General features: G+C 45.0%; 1 protein-coding gene across 1 annotated transcript in view; it reads right to left on the reverse strand.

The window, feature by feature from the left end:
* Positions 1–11,787: 11,787 nt before the first annotated feature.
* Positions 11,788–18,963, reverse strand: part of LOC135512272 (GREB1-like protein) — a 55,143-nt gene continuing 47,967 nt past the window's right edge. Inside the window, exons 31-32 of the mRNA XM_064934122.1 lie at positions 13,776–13,914; positions 11,788–13,448 (exon numbers count right to left, since the gene is read on the reverse strand). Of these exons, the coding sequence (XP_064790194.1) occupies positions 13,285–13,448; positions 13,776–13,914 (303 nt within the window). The 3' untranslated portion in view covers positions 11,788–13,284. The remainder of the gene's footprint in view (positions 13,449–13,775; positions 13,915–18,963) is intronic.

The raw sequence follows: 18,963 nt of genomic DNA on the forward strand, positions 1-18,963 counted from the left end.
ACACCTGTTCTGAAAGGCACCAATGTCTGCAACACCACGAAGCAAGGGTCACCACCAAGCCAGCAACCCTGAAGACCAAGGAGCTCTCTCTCCAAACAGGTCAAGGACAAAGTTGTGGAGAAGTACAGATCAGGGTTGGGTTATAAAAAAATATCAGAAACTTTGAACATCCCACGGAGCACCATTAAATCCATTAGATTTATTTTTAAAGAATTTGGCACCACAACAAACCTGCCAAGAGAGGGCCGCCCACCAAAACTCATGGACCAGGCAAGGAGGGCATTATAATCAGAGAGGAAACAAAGAGATCAAAGATAACCCTGAAGGAGCAGCAAAGCTCCACAGCGGAGATTGGAGTATCTGTCCATAGGACCACTGTCACGATTTCCGCCAAAGTCGGTCCTTCTCCTTGTTCGGGCGGCATTCGGAGGTCGACATCACCGGCCTTCTAGCCATCGCCGATTCACTTTTAATTTTCCATTTGTTTTGTCTTTCACACCTTGTTTCAATTCCCCAATTACTTTTTCATTATTTAACCCTCTGTTCCCCCATGTCTGTTTGTGAGTAATTATTTGTATGTAACACGGATACTCTCTTTCTGTTTTGCATTTGTATATGTTGAGTAAAGTACATTTATTTACTGATATCTGTTGTCCTGCGCCTGACTCCTCTACACTAGCTACACACAGACCTCATTACAACCACTTTAAGCCATACACTCCACAGAGCAAGGCTTTATGGAGAATGGCCAGAAAAAAAGCCATTGCTTAAATTAGAAAATAAGCCAACACATTTGGTGTTCACCAAAAGAGATGTGGGAGACTCCCCAAACATAAGGAAGAATGTACTCTGGTCAGATGAGACTAAATTGAGCTTTTTGGCCATCAAGGAAAATGCTATGTCTGGCCAAACTCAACACCTATCATCACCCTGAGAACACCATCCCCACAGGGAAGCATGGTGGTGGCAGCATCTTGCTGTGGGGATGTTTTTCATTGGTAGGGACTGGGAAACTGGTCAGAATTGAATGAATGTTGGACGGTGCTAAATACAGGGAAATTTTTGAGGGAAACCTGTTTCAGTCTTCCAGAGATTTGAGACTGGGACGGAGGTTCACCTTCAAGCAGGTTAAGGACCCTAAGCATACTGCTAAAGCAACACTTGAGTGGTTTAAGGGGAAACATTTAAATGTCTTGGAATGGCCTAGTCAAAGCACAGACCTCAATCCAATTGAGAGTCTGTGGTATGACTTAAAGCCTGCTGTACACCAATGTAACCCATCCCACTTGAAGGAGCTGTAGCAGTTTTGCCTTGAAGAATGGGCAAAAATCCCAGTAGCTGTGCCAAGCTTATAGAGACATACCCCAAGAGGCTTGCAGCTGTAATTACTGCAAAAGGTGGCTCTACAAAGTATTGACTTTGGGGGGTGAATAGTTATGCATGCTGTTTTTTGTTGTCTTATTTCTTGTTTGTCTTCAAAGTGGTAGGCATGTTGTGTAAATCAAATGATACAAACCCCCAAAAAATTAATTAAATCCAGATTGTAAGGCAACAAAAAAATGCCAAAGGGTGAATACTTTCGCAAGCCACTGTAAGTATATTTAAAACCAAGTACTTTTAGACTTTTACTGAAGTAGTATTTTCCTGGGTGACTTTCACAATTGGGTACTTTTCTACCTCTGCTTGTTGGGTATGCATTGGTGCCCGATCTGTGTGCCAGTAGTTCAAACAGACAGCTTGGTGCATTCAACGTCAGTACTTCTCACAAATATAAGTAACAATGAATTCAATGTCTCCTCCACTTTGAGCCAGGAGAGATTGACATGTTACATTAATTTTACTTTGATATGAATCAGTGGGGATTGAGAAGTGAGTATACGCAATGCCCACTGTGTACAGCCTCCACTACACCACTTGAACGCACGCAAGCATGCACACACAAAACACACACACGCAGTAAGCTCTAGAAGACTGGAAGAGTAATTTGAGTAGACAGTGTTGACAAGTCACGTGATTTCCTTTTTGTCGCCATCATAGTGGTTATTATTGTTGTGTTACTGTGAAACACCACCCCCAAGGGCAAAACTCATAATATCAGGAATCTATGTGACCTATGATGTATTGACTAGACACACAGACACACGCACACCCTTACTGATCTAACTAAGCAATGACGTTCAATTACTTCTGTTTCATAATTCATTATGTCAGATATTTAATATTTTAATCATGCAAATTGTGAGTGGTTAGATTAAGTACAGTATTGCCAGCTACAGAGAGAGACTGCCCTGAGGGCTGAACGACTGAACATACTTTTGAGATGGAATCCTCAGGAGAGAGACATTAGGTTTCTTTGTCAAGGGCTTTGTAACAATGGCATTTCAAAAAGCTCTGTAGAGACAATGCATTTGAGGAGGGAGGGTGAAGGGGGGGGCGGTATATGTAGCCCATGAAAGACTTTGTGTACACATATAGTATATATTCCTGGAGGATCAATAATGTCTCAACCATTCTCTCAGCGCTGATAAACTTCCATGTTTACCACAGATGAAACACCTGGGTCAGGGTTTCCCAACTGTCGGAGGTGGCTTTATTTGGCCCCTCAATTTTATGAAAAAAAAGAAGAAAAAAGATTTCATTGTTGGACATAAAAGACTGTAAAAACACCAGGAAATCCAAGTTATTTTAATTTAAGAAATCTGTTCCCAAGTATTCCCACACATAATAGTGACACGTGATCGTATACAAATGTAAGCAAGATTTGAAATTATTATGTTTTAGTCGAATATGATATACAGTACCAGTCAAACGTTTGGACACACCTACCCATTCGGGAGGTTTTTTTTTTGTAGAATTATAGTGAAGACATCAAAACTATGAAATAACACATATGGAATCATGTAGTAACCAAAAAAGTGTTAAAGAAATATATATTATATTTGAGATTCTTCAAAGTAGCCACCCTTTGCCTTGATGACAGCTTTGCACAATCTTGGCATTCTCTCAACCAGCTCCATGAGGTAGTCACCTGGAATACATTTCAATTTACAGGTGTGCCTTGTTAAAAATTTGTGGAATTTCTTTCCTTCTTAATGCGTTTGAGCCAATCAGTTGTGTTTTGACAAGGTAGGGGTGGTATTCAGAAGATATCCCTATTTGGTACATTACAAAGTCTATACTATGGCAAGAACAGCTCAAATAATCAAAGAGAAATGAAAGTCCATCATTACTTTAAGACGTGAAGGTCAGTCAATCTGGAAAATGTCAAGAACTTTGAAAGTTTCTTCAAGTGCAGTCACAAAAACCATCAAGCGCTATGATGAAACTGGCTCTCCTCAGGACCGCCACAGGAAAGGAAGAGCAAGAGTTACCTCTGCTGCAGAAGATAAGTTCATTAGAGTTACCAGCCTCCGAAATTGCAGCCGAAATAAATGCTTCATAGAGTTCAAGTAACAGACACATCGCAACATCAACTGTTCAGAGGAGACTGCGTGAATGAGGCCTTCATTGTCAAATTCCTGCAAAGAAACCACTACTAAAGGACACCAATAAGAAGAGACTTGCTTGGGTCAAGAAACACTAGCAATGGACATTAGACCAGTGGATTTTTTGTTCCAACCGCAGTGGCTTTGTGAGACGCAGAGTAAGTGAACGGATGATCTTTGCATGTGTGGTTCCCACCGTGAAGCATGAAGGAGGAGGTGTCATAGTGTGGTGGGTGCTTTCACAGTGATTTATTTAGAATTCAAGGCACTCTTGACCAGCATGGCTACCACAGCATTCTGCAGCAATATGACAGCAATGTGACAATCTGGTTTGCAGCAAAATTACAATCTGGTTTGCCCTTAGTTATACTCTAATTTGTTTTTCAACAGGACAATGACCCAACAAACATGCAGGCTGTGTAAGGGCTATTTGACCAAGGAGAGTGGTGGAGTGCTGCATCAGATGACCTGGCCTCCACAATCACCCAACCTAAACCCAATTGAGATGGTTTGGGATGAGTTGGACCGCAGAGTGAAGGAAAAGCAGCCAATAAGTGCACAGCATATGTGTGAACTCCTTGAATGCTTTTCCAACAGTCTTGCAGGTGAAACTGGTTGAAAGAATGCCAAGAGTGTGCAAAGCTGTCATCAAGGCAAAGGGTGGCTACTTTGAAGAATCTAAAATATAATTAGATTTCTTTAACACTTTTTTGGTTACTACATGATTTTATATGTGTTATTTCATAGTTTTGATGTCTTCACTATTGTTCTACAATGTAGAAAATAGTAAAAATAAAGAAAAACCCTTGAATGGTGTTCTTCTTTCTGTCAATTTGTAGTCTACAAATGATTTGTAATCATGTTCTGGCCCACCGACCATCCGCTCAAGAAAAAAACTTTCCAAGGCTGAATTTAGGTGATCATCCCTGACCTAGAGCATCAGCAGTCCTCTGAGAGAGAGACAGAGATAGGAGAGATGGAGAGAGAAAGAAAAAGAGAGCATGAGAGATGAGATAGAGAGAGACTGCAAGTGTCTGTTCCTCCCAACGGGGCAATTATGACAGAGTTTATAAAGGAATCAGTGTGCCGGCCTTCCGCTCTGCTCTTCCTTATCCACACCCTGCTAGAGTCTTAAAATAACCTTATGTTACACATCCACCTCCAGCCCATGTGACAACTCCCATGTCCTAAAAGTACTGCACATGAGTCAACCATGGGCTAACTCCCCCCACCAACATCCCCATTAAAACACCTTTAATGCTGTTGATGAAAGAGCAGCGGGTCACTGTGAAAATGGTTGAAAATGGATATAGAAAAGGTTGACAAAAAAATATGTGTTACGTACTACAAGCCAAAATCTTTAGTAAGGAACAGATTATTCTAAAACATGGCCTCAGGGGATTATTTATCAATAAAAATATTATGTAAGAGAGGAATTTAAGTTAGCAGTTTTTGTCCATCATTATAACGTTTTTTTTATCCACCAATTGTAGTACCTTTCATTGAATGAGTTCAACGTGAGCACAGTACAACATAAATGATCAGGTTTCAGGTAAGACACAGGTGCAGACTGTGTTGAAGTAACAATGTTTATTGCAACAGGGACAGGCTAACGACAGGTCAAGGCAGGTAGGGGTTGATAATCCAGAGTATTAGGATTGGCAAAGGCACAGGACGGCAGGCAGAGTGGTCAGGCAGGCAGGTTCAGAGTCAGGACAGGCAGAGTGGTCAGGCAGGCAGGTTCAGAGTCAGGACAGGCAGAGTGGTCAGGCAGGCAGGTTCAGAGTCAGGACAGGCAGAGTGGTCAGGCAGGCAGGTTCAGGGTCAGGACAGGCAGAGTGGTCAGGCAGGCAGGTTCAGAGTCAGGACAGGCAGAGTGGTCAGGCAGGCAGGTTCAGAGTCAGGACAGGCAGAGTGGTCAGGCAGGCAGGTTCAGAGTCAGGACAGGCAGAGTGGTCAGGCAGGCAGGTTCAGAGTCAGGACAGGCAGAGTGGTCAGGCAGGCAGGTTCAGGGTCAGGACAGGCAGAGTGGTCAGGCAGGCAGGTTCAGGTCAGGACAGGCAGAGTGGTCAGGCAGGCAGGTTCAGAGTCAGGACAGGCAGAGTGGTCAGGCAGGCAGGTTCAGGGTCAGGACAGGCAGAGTGGTCAGGCAGGCAGGTTCAGAGTCAGGACAGGCAGAGTGGTCAGGCAGGCAGGTTCAGGGTCAGGACAGGCAGAGTGGTCAGGCAGGCAGGTTCAGAGTCAGGACAGGCAAGGGTCAAAACCAGGAGGACGAGAAAAAGAGAGACTGGGGAAAAGCAGGAGCTGAAACAAAATGCTGGTTGACTTGAACAAACAAGACGAACTGGCCCAGACAGAAAACACAGGTATAAATACCCAGGGGATAAGTGTGGAAGATGGCCGACACCTAGAGTGGGGTGGAGACAAGTACAAGTGAACAGATCATGGCGTGACATAAACAAAACAAATTCTCAACTCCCTAGTTTATTGTAATGTTACTTTATTACATTCATAAATTGTTTTCCAAATTCAGATGTTCACAGTCCACATACTGTACAATCACAACAGTCAATATGAGGTCAAGGCTACCGTCGGGTGGTCGCATAATCTCTAGAAAGAATCATACATGCACACAACAGATGATGCTTCAATGAAGATTGTGAGAAGCAAATTGCATAACTTACATGCTCATCTAATTATCTACAAACAAGACACATTTTATGGGTCAAAGGGGCTTGATAATGAATCCATAAATCTGATTAATCAATCAACACTGTCATTACTGACAATGTAATCTATATTGTTTGGTGTCTATGTTCATCATTTGCCCTTTACAGTTTTGATGACAATGGTCAATACTTTTTGTTTTGCTGCTGGCAAGTTGTATAGTGCAAGTTCACATTTCCTTCTCCCTCGAATTTCAATAGAATTTCAATAGATAACACTCAAGATCTCTTGGTCTTGTGCAAAGCTTTCATTGATGGTTATCAGAAGAGGATACAATCAAAATGACTACACTTCAATATGATTATCAGTCCAAAATGCTTGAGAAAATAAATAAGAACCTCTAATGTAAAGGACATGATTTTCATTTTAAATAAAGAATATATATCCAACATGAGAAATGAGAGGGAACAAACACATGGTCAGAATAAATCTTAAATAGATTCGTTGTGCCTTGCCTGGCAAACACAGAATGCAGACAAATACATTATCATGACACCAAAACATAACTGATAAAATTGAAAATACTAAAATTGTCAAAAACCCTCTGTGAGTTGTAATAGGGTTTATTTAATATATTCATGTAAACAAAGCTTTTAACAGACAGTGGTCCTAAAATTCAACCCTTTCCTAAACTCAACCCCAACCAGATAAATTCCCTCCCTAGCTTTGGTCTATGGCCATTGTAAGACTTACTATAATATTACTGTAAATTAGTGAGGATTGAGTGATTGATCTATGTAACAACATCATTTAATAAGGCATATTCTTTGGATGACCCTGTGCAGTAACATATAAAAACATTCCTACCTGTGTCCAACTGACCAAGTCATCTGATAGTGACTCTACACACCCATTCACTGATTATCCATCGTTTCATGAGAAAACTTGCAACTGTAAGTGATTTGACTGAATTAATTTAGGTATATGGGTGGAGGCCTAAGCCATCTATACAATGAAGCACAGAAATATAACACTGAGTAATATTACAATTAGAAACAAGACCATAGGAACATTCAATAGCGAGATAGAGGTGGCAGGGAAAGTTTGTTCTTTCTCTAACATCTAGTAGTGAGAGCTACTGGGATATATGCATCAGCTGGGCTGGACAATCTGGACCCTCTCTTTCTAAAATTATCCGCCGCCATTGTTGCAACCCCTATTACCAGTCTGTTCAACCTCTCTTCCGTATCGTCCGAGATCCCTGAAGATTGGAAAACTGTCGTGGTCATCCACCTCTTCAAAGGAGGTGACACTCTAGACCCAAACTGCTATAGACCTATATCCATCCTGCCCTGCCTTTTTAAAGTCTTCGAACGCCAAGTTAATAATCAGATCACTGACCATTTCGAATCCCACCGTACCTTCTCCTCTGTGCAATCCGGTTTTCGAGCTGGTCACGGGTGCACCTCAGCCACGCTCAAGGTACTAAACGATATCATAACCACCATCAATAAAAGACAGTACTGTGCAGCCGTCTTCATCGACCTGGCCAAGGCTTTCAACTGTCAATCACAGTATTCTTATCGGCAGACTCAACAGCCTTGGTTTCTCAAATGACTGCCTCACCTGGTTCGCCAACTACTTCTCAGACAGATTTCAGTGTGTCAAATCAGAGGGCCTGTTGTCCGGACCTCTGGCAGTCTCTATGGGGGTACCACAGGGTTCAATTCTCGTGCCGACTCTTTTCTCTGTATATATAAACGATGTCGCTCTTGCTGCGGGTGATTCCCTGATCCACCTAAAATCTAGAATCGGCTTCCTATTTCGCAACAAAGCCTCCTTCACTCACGCCGCCAAACATACCCTTGTAAAACGGACTCTCCTACCAATCCTCGGCGATGTCATTTACAAAATAGCTTCCAATACTCTACTCAGCAAACTGGATGCAATCTATCACAGTATCATCCGTTTTGTAACCAAAGCCCCTTATACCACCCACCACTGCGACCTGTACGCTCTAGTCGGCTGGCCCTCGCTACATATTCGTCGCCAGACCCACTGGCTCCAGGTCATATAAGTCTATGCTCGGTAAAGCTCTGCCTTATCTCAGCTCACTGGTCACGATAACAATACCCACCGGTAGCACACGCTCCAGCAGATATATCTCACTGGTCATTCCCAAAGCCAACACCTCATTTGGCCGCCTTTCCTTCCATTTATCTGCTGCCAATGACTGGAACGAATTGGAAAAAATAAAAAATAATAATAAAATCGCTGAAGCTGGAGACTTATATTCCCCTCACTAACTTTAAACATCAGCTATCTGAGCAGCTAACCGATCGCTGCAGCTGTACATAGCCCATCTGTAAATAGCCCACCCAATCTAACTACCTCATCCCAATATTGTTTTTATTTACTTTTCTGCTCTTTTGAACACCAGTATTTCTACTTGCACATCATCATCTGCACATCTATCACTCCAGTGTTAATTTGCAAAAATTGTATTACTTCTCTACTATGGCCTATTTATTTCCTTACCTCCTCATACCATTTGCACACACTGTATATAGACTCTCTTTTTTCTATTGTGATATTGACTGTACGCTTGTTTATTCTATGTGTAACTCTGTGTTGTTGATTGTGTCGCACTGCTTTGTTTTATCTTGTTCAGGTCACAGTTGTAAATGATAACTTGTTCTCAACTAGCTTACCTGGTTAAATAAAGGTGAAATTAAATAAAAACATATAAAAAAATCAACTGCATAACATGAAATATAATTATACTATTTATCTAGTATCAGCCCCTTAGAGCTAGCTGATTGTTCAACAGGTCTCGTCCTGCTCTCCCTCACTCATTTTGAGTGGCTCAGTTAAACTAAAAAAGATAGAATCATGAACAGTTTTGTGAGGGACAACATGTTACATTATGAAGGAACAAGAGCAACAGGATCCCTTGCAGTGGCTTGCCAGTCGAATGGAACCTGATTGGACAATATACAGTGGCTCGGATATCAGCTAGAAGCGTTTTCCCCGACAGACCAGCATCGAAATGTATAGAAATCAAATACACTCCAGACTCTATCATCTTTACACTAGTAATCTAATAATGGAGTGAAATTTCTTCTTGAGTGTTCTTGTGAATTAGGCAGACAGTAGAAGGGGATAGTGGCACCGGAGGGGATGGCTGTCGTTTTACGGGCCCCTAACCAACTTGTTAGTTTTTATGCGTTTTTTACAACTTATTTTTTTACTTATTCTGTACATAATGTTGCTGCTTCTGTCTCTAATCAGAACAGCAATTACTCACCTCGAACTGGACAACGAAGGATATATACTGCTTTCTCGAGAACAGGCCCAAATCCCCGTCATTTGCGTGAAGAAAAGACGTAGAAAAAGGGGGCCGAGGTCGGGTTGCCTTCTGAGAATTCATAGGCGAGTGAGTAAACGTCCACTACCATCCGTTCTATTGGCCAACGTGCAATCATTGGAAAATAAAATTGATGATCTACGATTAAGACTATCCTACCAACGGGACATTAAAAACTGTAATATATTATATTTCACCGAGTCGTGGCTGAACGACGACACAGATCATATAGAACTGGCTGGGATAACTGTGCATCAGCAGGACAGAGGAGCTATGTGTGGTCAGACGAGAGGCCGGTGTGTGTGTGTCTATTTGTCAATAACAGCTGGTGCACAATGTCTAATATTAAAGAAGTCTCGAGGTATTGCTCTCTCAATGTAGAGTAACTCATGATAAACTGTAGACCACACTATCTACCAAGAGAGTTCTCATCTATATTATTCGTAGCCATCTATTTACCACCACAAACTGATGCTGGCACTAAGACCGCACTCAATGAGCTGTATAAGGCCATAAGTAAACAAGAAAATGCTCATGCAGAAACAGCGCTCCTAGTGGCTGGGGACTTTATTGCTGCGAACTTAAATCCATTTTACCTCATGTCTACCAGAATGGCACATGTGCAACCAGAGGGAAAAAAAACTCTAGACCACCTTTACTCCACACACAAAGACGCATAACAAACTTTCCCTCGCCCTCCATTTGGCAAATCTAACCATAATTATATCCTCCTGATTCCTGCTTACAAGCGAAAACTAAACCAGGAAGTACCAGTGACTTGCTCAATACGGAAGTGGTCAGATAACGCAGATGCTACGCTACAGGACTGTTTTGCTAGCACAGACTGGCATATATTCCGGGATTCATCCAATGGCATTGAGGAGTATACCACCTCTGTCACCGGCTTCATCAATAACTGCATCGACGACGTCATCCCCACAGCAACCGTACATATCCCAAAAAGAAGCAATGGATTACAGGCAACATCAGCATCGAGCTAAAGGCTAGAGCTACCGCTTTCAAGGAGCAGGACACTAATCCGGATGCTTATAAGAACAAACTGGCAAGTGTCTTCATTGACATGTCCAACCTCTCCCGGACTGATCTGTAATACCTACATGTTTCAAGCAAACCCCCATGGTCCCTGTGCCCAAGGAAGAGAAGATAATTTGCCTCAAAGTTTGCCTCCCTGGAGCACTCACGTCGGTAGCCATGAATTGCTTTGAAAGGCTAGTCATGGCTCACAACACCATCATCCCAGAAACCCTAGACCCACTTCCAGTTCGCATACCGCACCAACAGATCCACAGACTACGCAATCTCAATCGCACTCCACACTGCCCTTTCCCACCTGGATAAAGCTCATCACTAAGCTAAGGACCCTGAGACTAAACACCTCCCTCTGCAACTGGATCCTGGACTTCCTGACGTGCCTTCCCCAAATTGTAAGTGTAGGCAACAACACATCTGCCATGCTGATCCTCAACACTGGGGCCCCTCAGGGGTGAGTGCTTAGTCATCTCCTGTACTCCCTGTTCACCCACAACTGCGTGGCCAAACACGACTCCAACAACATCATTAAGTTTGCTGATGACACAACAGTGGTAGGCCTGATCACTGACAACAATGAGACAGCCTAAAGGGAGGAGGTCAGAGACCTGGCAGTGTGGTGCCAGGACAACAACCTCTCGTTCAATGTGAGCAAGACAAAGGAGCTGATCATGGACTACAGAAAAAGGCGGGCCGAACAGGCCCCCATTGACATGGATGGGGCTGTAGCGGATCGGGTCGAGAGATTCAAGTTCCTCTGTGTCCACATCACCAACCACCTATCATGTTCCAAGCACACCAACACAGTCATGAAGAGGGCACGACAACACATTCTCCCCCTCAGGAGACTGAACAGATTTGGCATGGGTCCTGCACCATCGAGAGCATCCTGACCGGTTGCATCACCACCTGGTATGGCAACTGCTCGGCATCTGACAGTATGGCGCTACAGAGGGTATTGCGTACGGCCCAGTGCATCACTGGGGCCAAGCATCCTGCCATGTAAAACCTATATACTAGGCAGTGTCAGAGAAAGGCCCTAAGAATTGTCAAAGACCCCAGTCACCCAAGTCATAGACTGTTCTCTCTGCTACCACACGGCAAGTGGTACCGGAGCACCGAGTCTTGGACCAAAAGGCTCCTTAACAGCTTCTACCCCCAGGCCATAAGAACAATTAATCAAATGGCCACCTGGACTATTTACATTGCCAACCCCCCCCCCCCATTTGTTTTTGTCATTGCTGCTACGTCACTGTCTATTATCTATGCATAGTCACTTTACCCATACCTACATGTACAAATTACTCCGACTAACCTGCACATTGACTCAGTACCGGTACCCCCTGTATATAGCCTTGTTATTGTTCCTGTTACTTTTTATAATTTTTTACTTTAGTTTATTTAGTAAATATTTTCTTAACCAACAATGCAGTTCAAGAAAGAGTTAAAACTTGTTTGGTGTAGGGGGCAGTATTTTGACGTCCGGATGAAAAGCGTGCCCAAAGTAAACTGCCTGTTACTTAGGCCCAGAAGCTAGGATATGCATTTGGATAGAAAACACTCTAAAGTTTCTAAAACGGTTAAAGTAATGTCTGTGAGTATAACAGAACTGATATGGCGAAACCCAGAGGACAAACCATCCCAAAAACATATTTTTTTCAGCCTACCACTTTTCAACGGCTGTCATTTTTATTATAAGGTGAAATCCTCCCAGACTGCAGTTCCTATGGCTTCCACTAGATATCAGTCTTTAGAAAGAGTTTCAGGCTGGTTTTTGGAAAAATGACCCAGAAATTGAAGTTCTTCTAGGTGGCTCCCATTTTGGCTGTAGTGTTTCCAAGCACGTGAATGAGAATATGTTCTTTGGTATTTTTCTCCGGTAAAGACAAAATTTAAAACTGAGAATCGTTATTGTTTATTTACGTATTAGGGAACCTAAGGTTGGATTATAAACTTTGTTTGACTTGTTTGGAAAAGTTTATAAGTAACGTTTGGGATTCATTTTGTATGCATTTTGATGGAGGGAAACTGGGAGGATTATTGACTGAAGCGCGCCAGCTAAACTGAGTTTTTATGGATATAAAGAAGGACATTATCAAACAAAAGGACCATTTGTGATGTAACTGGGACATTTTGGAGTGCCAATAGAAGATCATCAAAGGTAAGGCATTTATTATATCGCTATTTCTGACTTTCGTGTCGCACCTGCCTGGTTGAAATATGTTTTTCATGGTTTTGTATATGGGGTGATGTCCTCAGATCGCATGGTGTGCTTTCGCCAAGCTCAGATCAGGGACAGACTCCAACACAAGCCTCAGTTAAGAGTCTCTGGCTGAACAATTCTGTTCCGAACATAGTGCAGCGTGGGAGAGGAGCATATAGGAGAAGTTACATCCACATTGATGATGGCCACGTGTCCATACAGGGCACTTGGGGCCTGGGTGTGCCCCAATACATCTCTCTGATCTCCTGACATACAGAGAATTGTTGTGCTTGTTAAGTGGTCTGAGAACAGATGCTATCCTCCTGTTTGATTAGGGTCTGTGTGACAGGGGGTCGGCTGAACAGTTCTAAGAGTGATTGTATCCTCTGACAGACAGAGAATAATTGTGATTGTTAACTGGTCTAAGATCAGTGGTTGGTGGTTATCCTCCTGCCTGGTTAGGGTCTATGGAACAGGAGGACAGCTGAGCAGGTCTGGCATCAGTCTTAGGGTTAAACATGGCGTCCGGTGAGAAAATAGAGGGGCCGGTCCTCGCTGCAGTTGGCCGTCTGGAACTCATCCCTCAGGCGGAACTGCCACTTGTCCTCCAAATCCAGCCGCATGATGGTCTGACGGAGAGAGTTACGGTCCCTGCAGATCACACACAATGTGGCACCTAGGAACAGGGTCAGAGGTCATAGGTCAAGGAAACAATCAGAAAGGTGCCATTGTTTTCCTACGGTATATACGTGTATTGTTGTATGGTTCATTATACAGTATATGTCATTTTGGATGTATATATTGGAAAACATTATAATCAGAGGTCAGAGAACCAGTCAGAAAGGTGGTATTGATCGAGTGAATTGAATTGAAGATTAATAGCCCTAGGCCTCACAGACATTACATTGGTCAAACCTTACATGGTTCCAAAACAATGGATGAGGTTACACTTAACTTTACATAAGGACTAACAAAACACAACATAGAAAATAGCATTCGTTACCTTTGAGGAAGTGAAACTTCTTGAGGAGGCCAGAGACAACGAAGGAGTCACACAGGTAGAGCAGCAGGCCGCTGAAGACCAGACCCTGGTGGTCCAGGTTTGAGGAGTGTGGCCTGGAGCTGACGTAACATACTGACACCTGGGGATACAGAAAGCATAGTCACATCTCCTCCATCTCAGTCATGATGTTTTATCATGGGAACATGGAATCGTTCCAATTGTCCAAATCCTATACGAAAAATTCTTAAAACCTGTGCTCGATCAATACATGAGTTGGACACAAGTTGGCCTTCAGAAAGTATTCATTCCCCTTAAATGTTAGAATCACCTTCGGCAGCAATTAACGACACCGCTGGTTCTGCTCACACTGCCCTACCCTGTGCTCTGACCTCTTTCTCCCCTCTCTCTCCAGATGAAATCTCGCTTCTTGTGACGGCCGGCCGCCCAACAACCTGCCCGCTTGACCTTATCCCCTCCTCTCTTCTCCAGACCATTTCCGGAGACCTTCTCCCTTACCTCACCTCGCTCATCAACTCATCCCTGACCGCTGGCTACGTCCCTTCCGTCTTCAAGAGAGCGAGAGTTGCACCCCTTCTCAAAAAACCTACACTCGATCCCTCCGATGTCAACAACTACTGACCAGTATCCCTTCTTTCTTTTCTCTCCAAAACTCTTGAACGTGCCGTCCTTGGCCAGCTCTCCCGCTATCTCTCTCAGAATGACCTTCTTGATCCAAATCAGTCAGGTTTCAAGACTAGTCATTCAACTGAGACTGCTCTTCTCTGTATCACGGAGGCGCTCCGCACTGCTAAAGCTAACTCTCTCTCCTCTGCTCTCATCCTTCTAGACCTATCGGCTGCCTTCGATACTGTGAACCATCAGATCCTCCTCTCCACCCTCTCCGAGTTGGGCATCTCCGGCGCGGCCCACGCTTGGATTGCGTCCTACCTGACAGGCCGCTCCTACCAGGTGGCGTGGCGAGAATCTGTCTCCTCACCACGCGCTCTCACCACTGGTGTCCCCCAGGGCTCTGTTCTAGGCCCTCTCCTATTCTCGTTATACACCAAGTCACTTGGCTCTGTCATAACCTCACATGGTCTCTCCTATCATTGCTATGCAGACGACACACAATTAATCTTCTCCTTTCCCCCTTCTGATGACCAGGTGGCGAATCGCATCTCTGCATGTCTGGCAGACATATCAGTGTGGATGACGGATCACCACCTCAAGCTGAACCTCGGCAAGACGGAGCTGCTCTTCCTCCCGGGGAAGGACTGCCCGTTCCATGATCTCGCCATCACGGTTGACAACTCCATTGTGTCCTCCTCCCAGAGCGCTAAGAACCTTGGCGTGATCCCGGACAACACCCTGTCGTTCTCAACTAACATCAAGGCGGTGGCCCGTTCCTGTAGGTTCATGCTCTACAACATCCGCCGAGTACGACCCTGCCTCACACAGGAAGCGGCGCAGGTCCTAATCCAGGCACTTGTCATCTCCCGTCTGGATTACTGCAACTCGCTGTTGGCTGGGCTCCCTGCCTGTGCCATTAAATCCCTACAACTCATCCAGAACGCCGCAGCCCGTCTGGTGTTCAACCTTCCCAAGTTCTCTCACGTCACCCCGCTCCTCCGCTCTCTCCACTGGCTTCCAGTTGAAGCTCGCATCCGCTACAAGACTATGGTGCTTGCCTACGGAGCTGTGAGGGGAACGGCACCGCAGTACCTCCAGGCTCTGATCAGGCCCTACACCCAAACAAGGGCACTGCGTTCATCCTCCTCTGGCCTGCTCGCCTCCCTACCACTGAGGAAGTACAGTTCCCGCTCAACCCAGTCAAAACTGTTCGCTGCTCTGGCCCCCCAATGGTGGAACAAACTCCCTCACGACGCCAGGACAGCGGAGTCAATCACCACCTTCCGGAGACACCTGAAACCCCACCTCTTTAAGGAATACCTAGGATAGGATAAAGTAATCCTTCTCACCCCCCCCCTTAAATGATTTAGATGCACTATTGTAAAGTGGCTGTTCCACTGGATGTCATAAGGTGAATTCACCAATTTGTAAGTCGCTCTGGATAAGAGCGTCTGCCAAATGACTTAAATGTAATGTTAAATGTAATTACAGCTGTGACTCTTTCTAGGTAAGTCTCTAAGACTTACACACCTGGATTGTGCAATATTTGCAGAACATTTGCAGAAAATATTCATACCCCTTGACTTATTCCATATGTTGTTGTGTTACAAACTGAATTCAAAATGGATTATATAGTTCTTGTCTCACCCATCTACACACAATACTCCATAATGACAGTAATTCAAAACATGTTTGACATTTTTGCAAATGTATTTAAAATACAATACAGAAATATCTACTTTACATATTATTCACACCCTTGAGTCAATACTTTGTAGAAGCACCGTTGGCAGTGATTACAGCTATGAGTCATTCTGGGTAAGTCTAAGAGCTTTCCACACCTGAATTGTGCAACATTTGCCCACTATTCTTTTCAAAATTCTTCAAGCTCTGGCAAATAATTGGTTGTTGATCATTGCTAGACAACCATTTTTAAGTCTTGCCATAGATTTTGAAGTAGATTTAAGTCAAAACTGTAACACAGCCACTCAAGAACATTCACTGTCTCCTTGGTAAGCAACTCCTGTGTAGTTTAGGTTATTATCCTGCTGAAACATGAATTCATCTCCCAGAGTCTGTTGGAAAGCAGACTGAACCAGGTTTCCCTCTAGAACTTTGCCTGTGCAGAGTATCTATGGTTCAACGAATACCTGGAAGATGGATTATATCTCTCAATCTCCGCGTAGTTCGGTAATAATATTCAAAAAGAGAATAAAACGGTGACATGCCCCCACTGTTCATTTAAACTGTGCGTCAGATCACACACTGTTTTAGAGAATCTTCTCGCCCAAAGATTCAGAGTGACAGGAAAGTACTGACGATCTTCCAGGTATTTGTAGAACCATAGTTTCATTGGTAACTTCTGTTTTATATGTATGAAGTAGAACGGAAGTTAAGAATGTCAATATGGTTCTACAAAGACTTGGAAGACTGTCAGACATGCCAACAAGGTCGCGAGGAATAGCACTACTAACCTCTGATGAATGTGCCGGTGCCACTGGAAGACTGTCAGACATGCCAACAAGGTCGCAAGGAATAGCCCTACTAACCTCTGATGAATGTGCCGGTGCCACTGGAAGACTGTCAGACATGCCAACAAGGTCGCGAGGAATAGCACTACTAACCTCTGATGAATGTGCCGGTGCCACTGGAAGACTGTCAGACATTACATTACATTACATTTAAGTCATTTAGCAGACGCTCTTATCCAGAGCGACTTACAAATTGGTGAATTCACCTTCTGACATCCAGTGGAACAGCCACCTTACAATAGTGCATCTAAATCATTAAGGGGGGGGGGGTGGTGGGAAGGATTACTTATCCTATCCTAGGTATTCCTTGAAGAGGTGGGGTTTCAGGTGTCTCCGGAAGGTGGTGATTGACTCCGCTGTCCTGGCGTCGTGAGGGAGTTTGTTCCACCATTGGGGGGCCAGAGCAGCGAACAGTTTTGACTGGGCTGAGCGGGAACTGTACTTCCTCAATGGTAGGGAGGCGAGCAGGCCAGAGGTGGATGAACGCAGTGCCCTTGCTTGGGTGTAGGGCCTGATCAGAGCCTGGAGGTACTGCGGTGCCGTTCCCCTCACAGCTCCGTAGGCAAGCACCATGGTCTTGTAGCGGATGCGAGCTTCAACTGGAAGCCAGTGGAGAGAGCGGAGGAGCGGGGTGACGTGAGAGAACTTGGGAAGGTTGAACACCAGACGGGCTGCGGCGTTCTGGATGAGTTGTAGGGGTTTAATGGCACAGGCAGGGAGCCCAGCCAGCAGCGAGTTGCAGTAATCCAGACGGGAGATGACAAGTGCCTGGATTAGGACCTGCGCCGCTTCCTGTGTGAGGCAGGGTCGTACTCTGCGGATGTTGTAGAGCATGAACCTACAGGAACGGGCCACCGCCATGATGTTGGTTGAGAACGACAGGGTGTTGTCCAGGATCACGCCAAGGTTCTTAGCGCTCTGGGAGGAGGACACAATGGAGTTGTCAACCGTGATGGCGAGATCATGGAACGGGCAGTCCTTCCCCGGGAGGAAGAGCAGCTCCGTCTTGCCGAGGTTCAGCTTGAGGTGGTGATCCGTCATCCACACTGATATGTCTGCCAGACATGCAGAGATGCGATTCGCCACCTGGTCATCAGAAGGGGGAAAGGAGAAGATTAATTGTGTGTCGTCTGCATAGCAATGATAGGAGAGACCATGTGAGGTTATGACAGAGCCAAGTGACTTGGTATATAGCGAGAATAGGAGAGGGCCTAGAACAGAGCCCTGGGGGACACCAGTGGTGAGAGCGCGTGACGAGGAGACAGATTCTCGCCACGCCACCTGGTAGGAGCGACCTGTCAGGTAGGACGCAATCCAAGCGTGGGCCGCGCCGGAGATGCCCAACTCGGAGAGGGTGGAGAGCAGGATCTGATGGTTCACAGTATCGAAGGCAGCCGATAGGTCTAGAAGGATGAGAGCAGAGGAGAGAGAGTTAGCTTTAGCAGTGCGGAGCGCCTCCGTGATGCAGAGAAGAGCAGTCTCAGTTGAATGGCTAGTCTTGAAACCTGACTGATTTGGATCAGGAAGGTCATTCTGAGAGAGATAGCGGGAGAGCTGGCCAAGGACGGCACGTTCAAGAGTTTTGGAGAGAAAAGAAAGAAGGGATACTGGTCTGTAGTTGTTGACATCGGAGGGATCGAGTGTAGGTTTCTTCAGAAGGGGTGCAACTCTCGCTCTCTTGAAGACGGAAGGGACGTAGCCAGCGGTCAGGGATGAGTTGATGAGCGAGGTGAGGTAAGGGAGAAGGTCCCCGGAAATGGTCTGGAGGAGAGAGGAGGGGATAGGGTCGAGCGGGCAGGTTGTTGGGCGGCCGGCCGTCACAAGAAGCGAGATTTCATCTGGAGAGAGAGGGGAGAAAGAGGTCAGAGCACAGGGTAGGGCAGTGTGAGCAGAACCAGCGGTGTCGTTTGACTTAGCAAACGAGGATCGGATGTCGTCGACCTTCTTTTCAAAATGGTTGACAAAGTCATCTGCAGAGAGGGAGGAGGGGGGGGGGAGGGGGAGGAGGATTCAGGAGGGAGGAGAAG

Source organism: Oncorhynchus masou, chromosome 3 (genome assembly GCF_036934945.1).
Source record: "Oncorhynchus masou masou isolate Uvic2021 chromosome 3, UVic_Omas_1.1, whole genome shotgun sequence".
Lineage (NCBI taxonomy): Eukaryota > Metazoa > Chordata > Actinopteri > Salmoniformes > Salmonidae > Oncorhynchus > Oncorhynchus masou.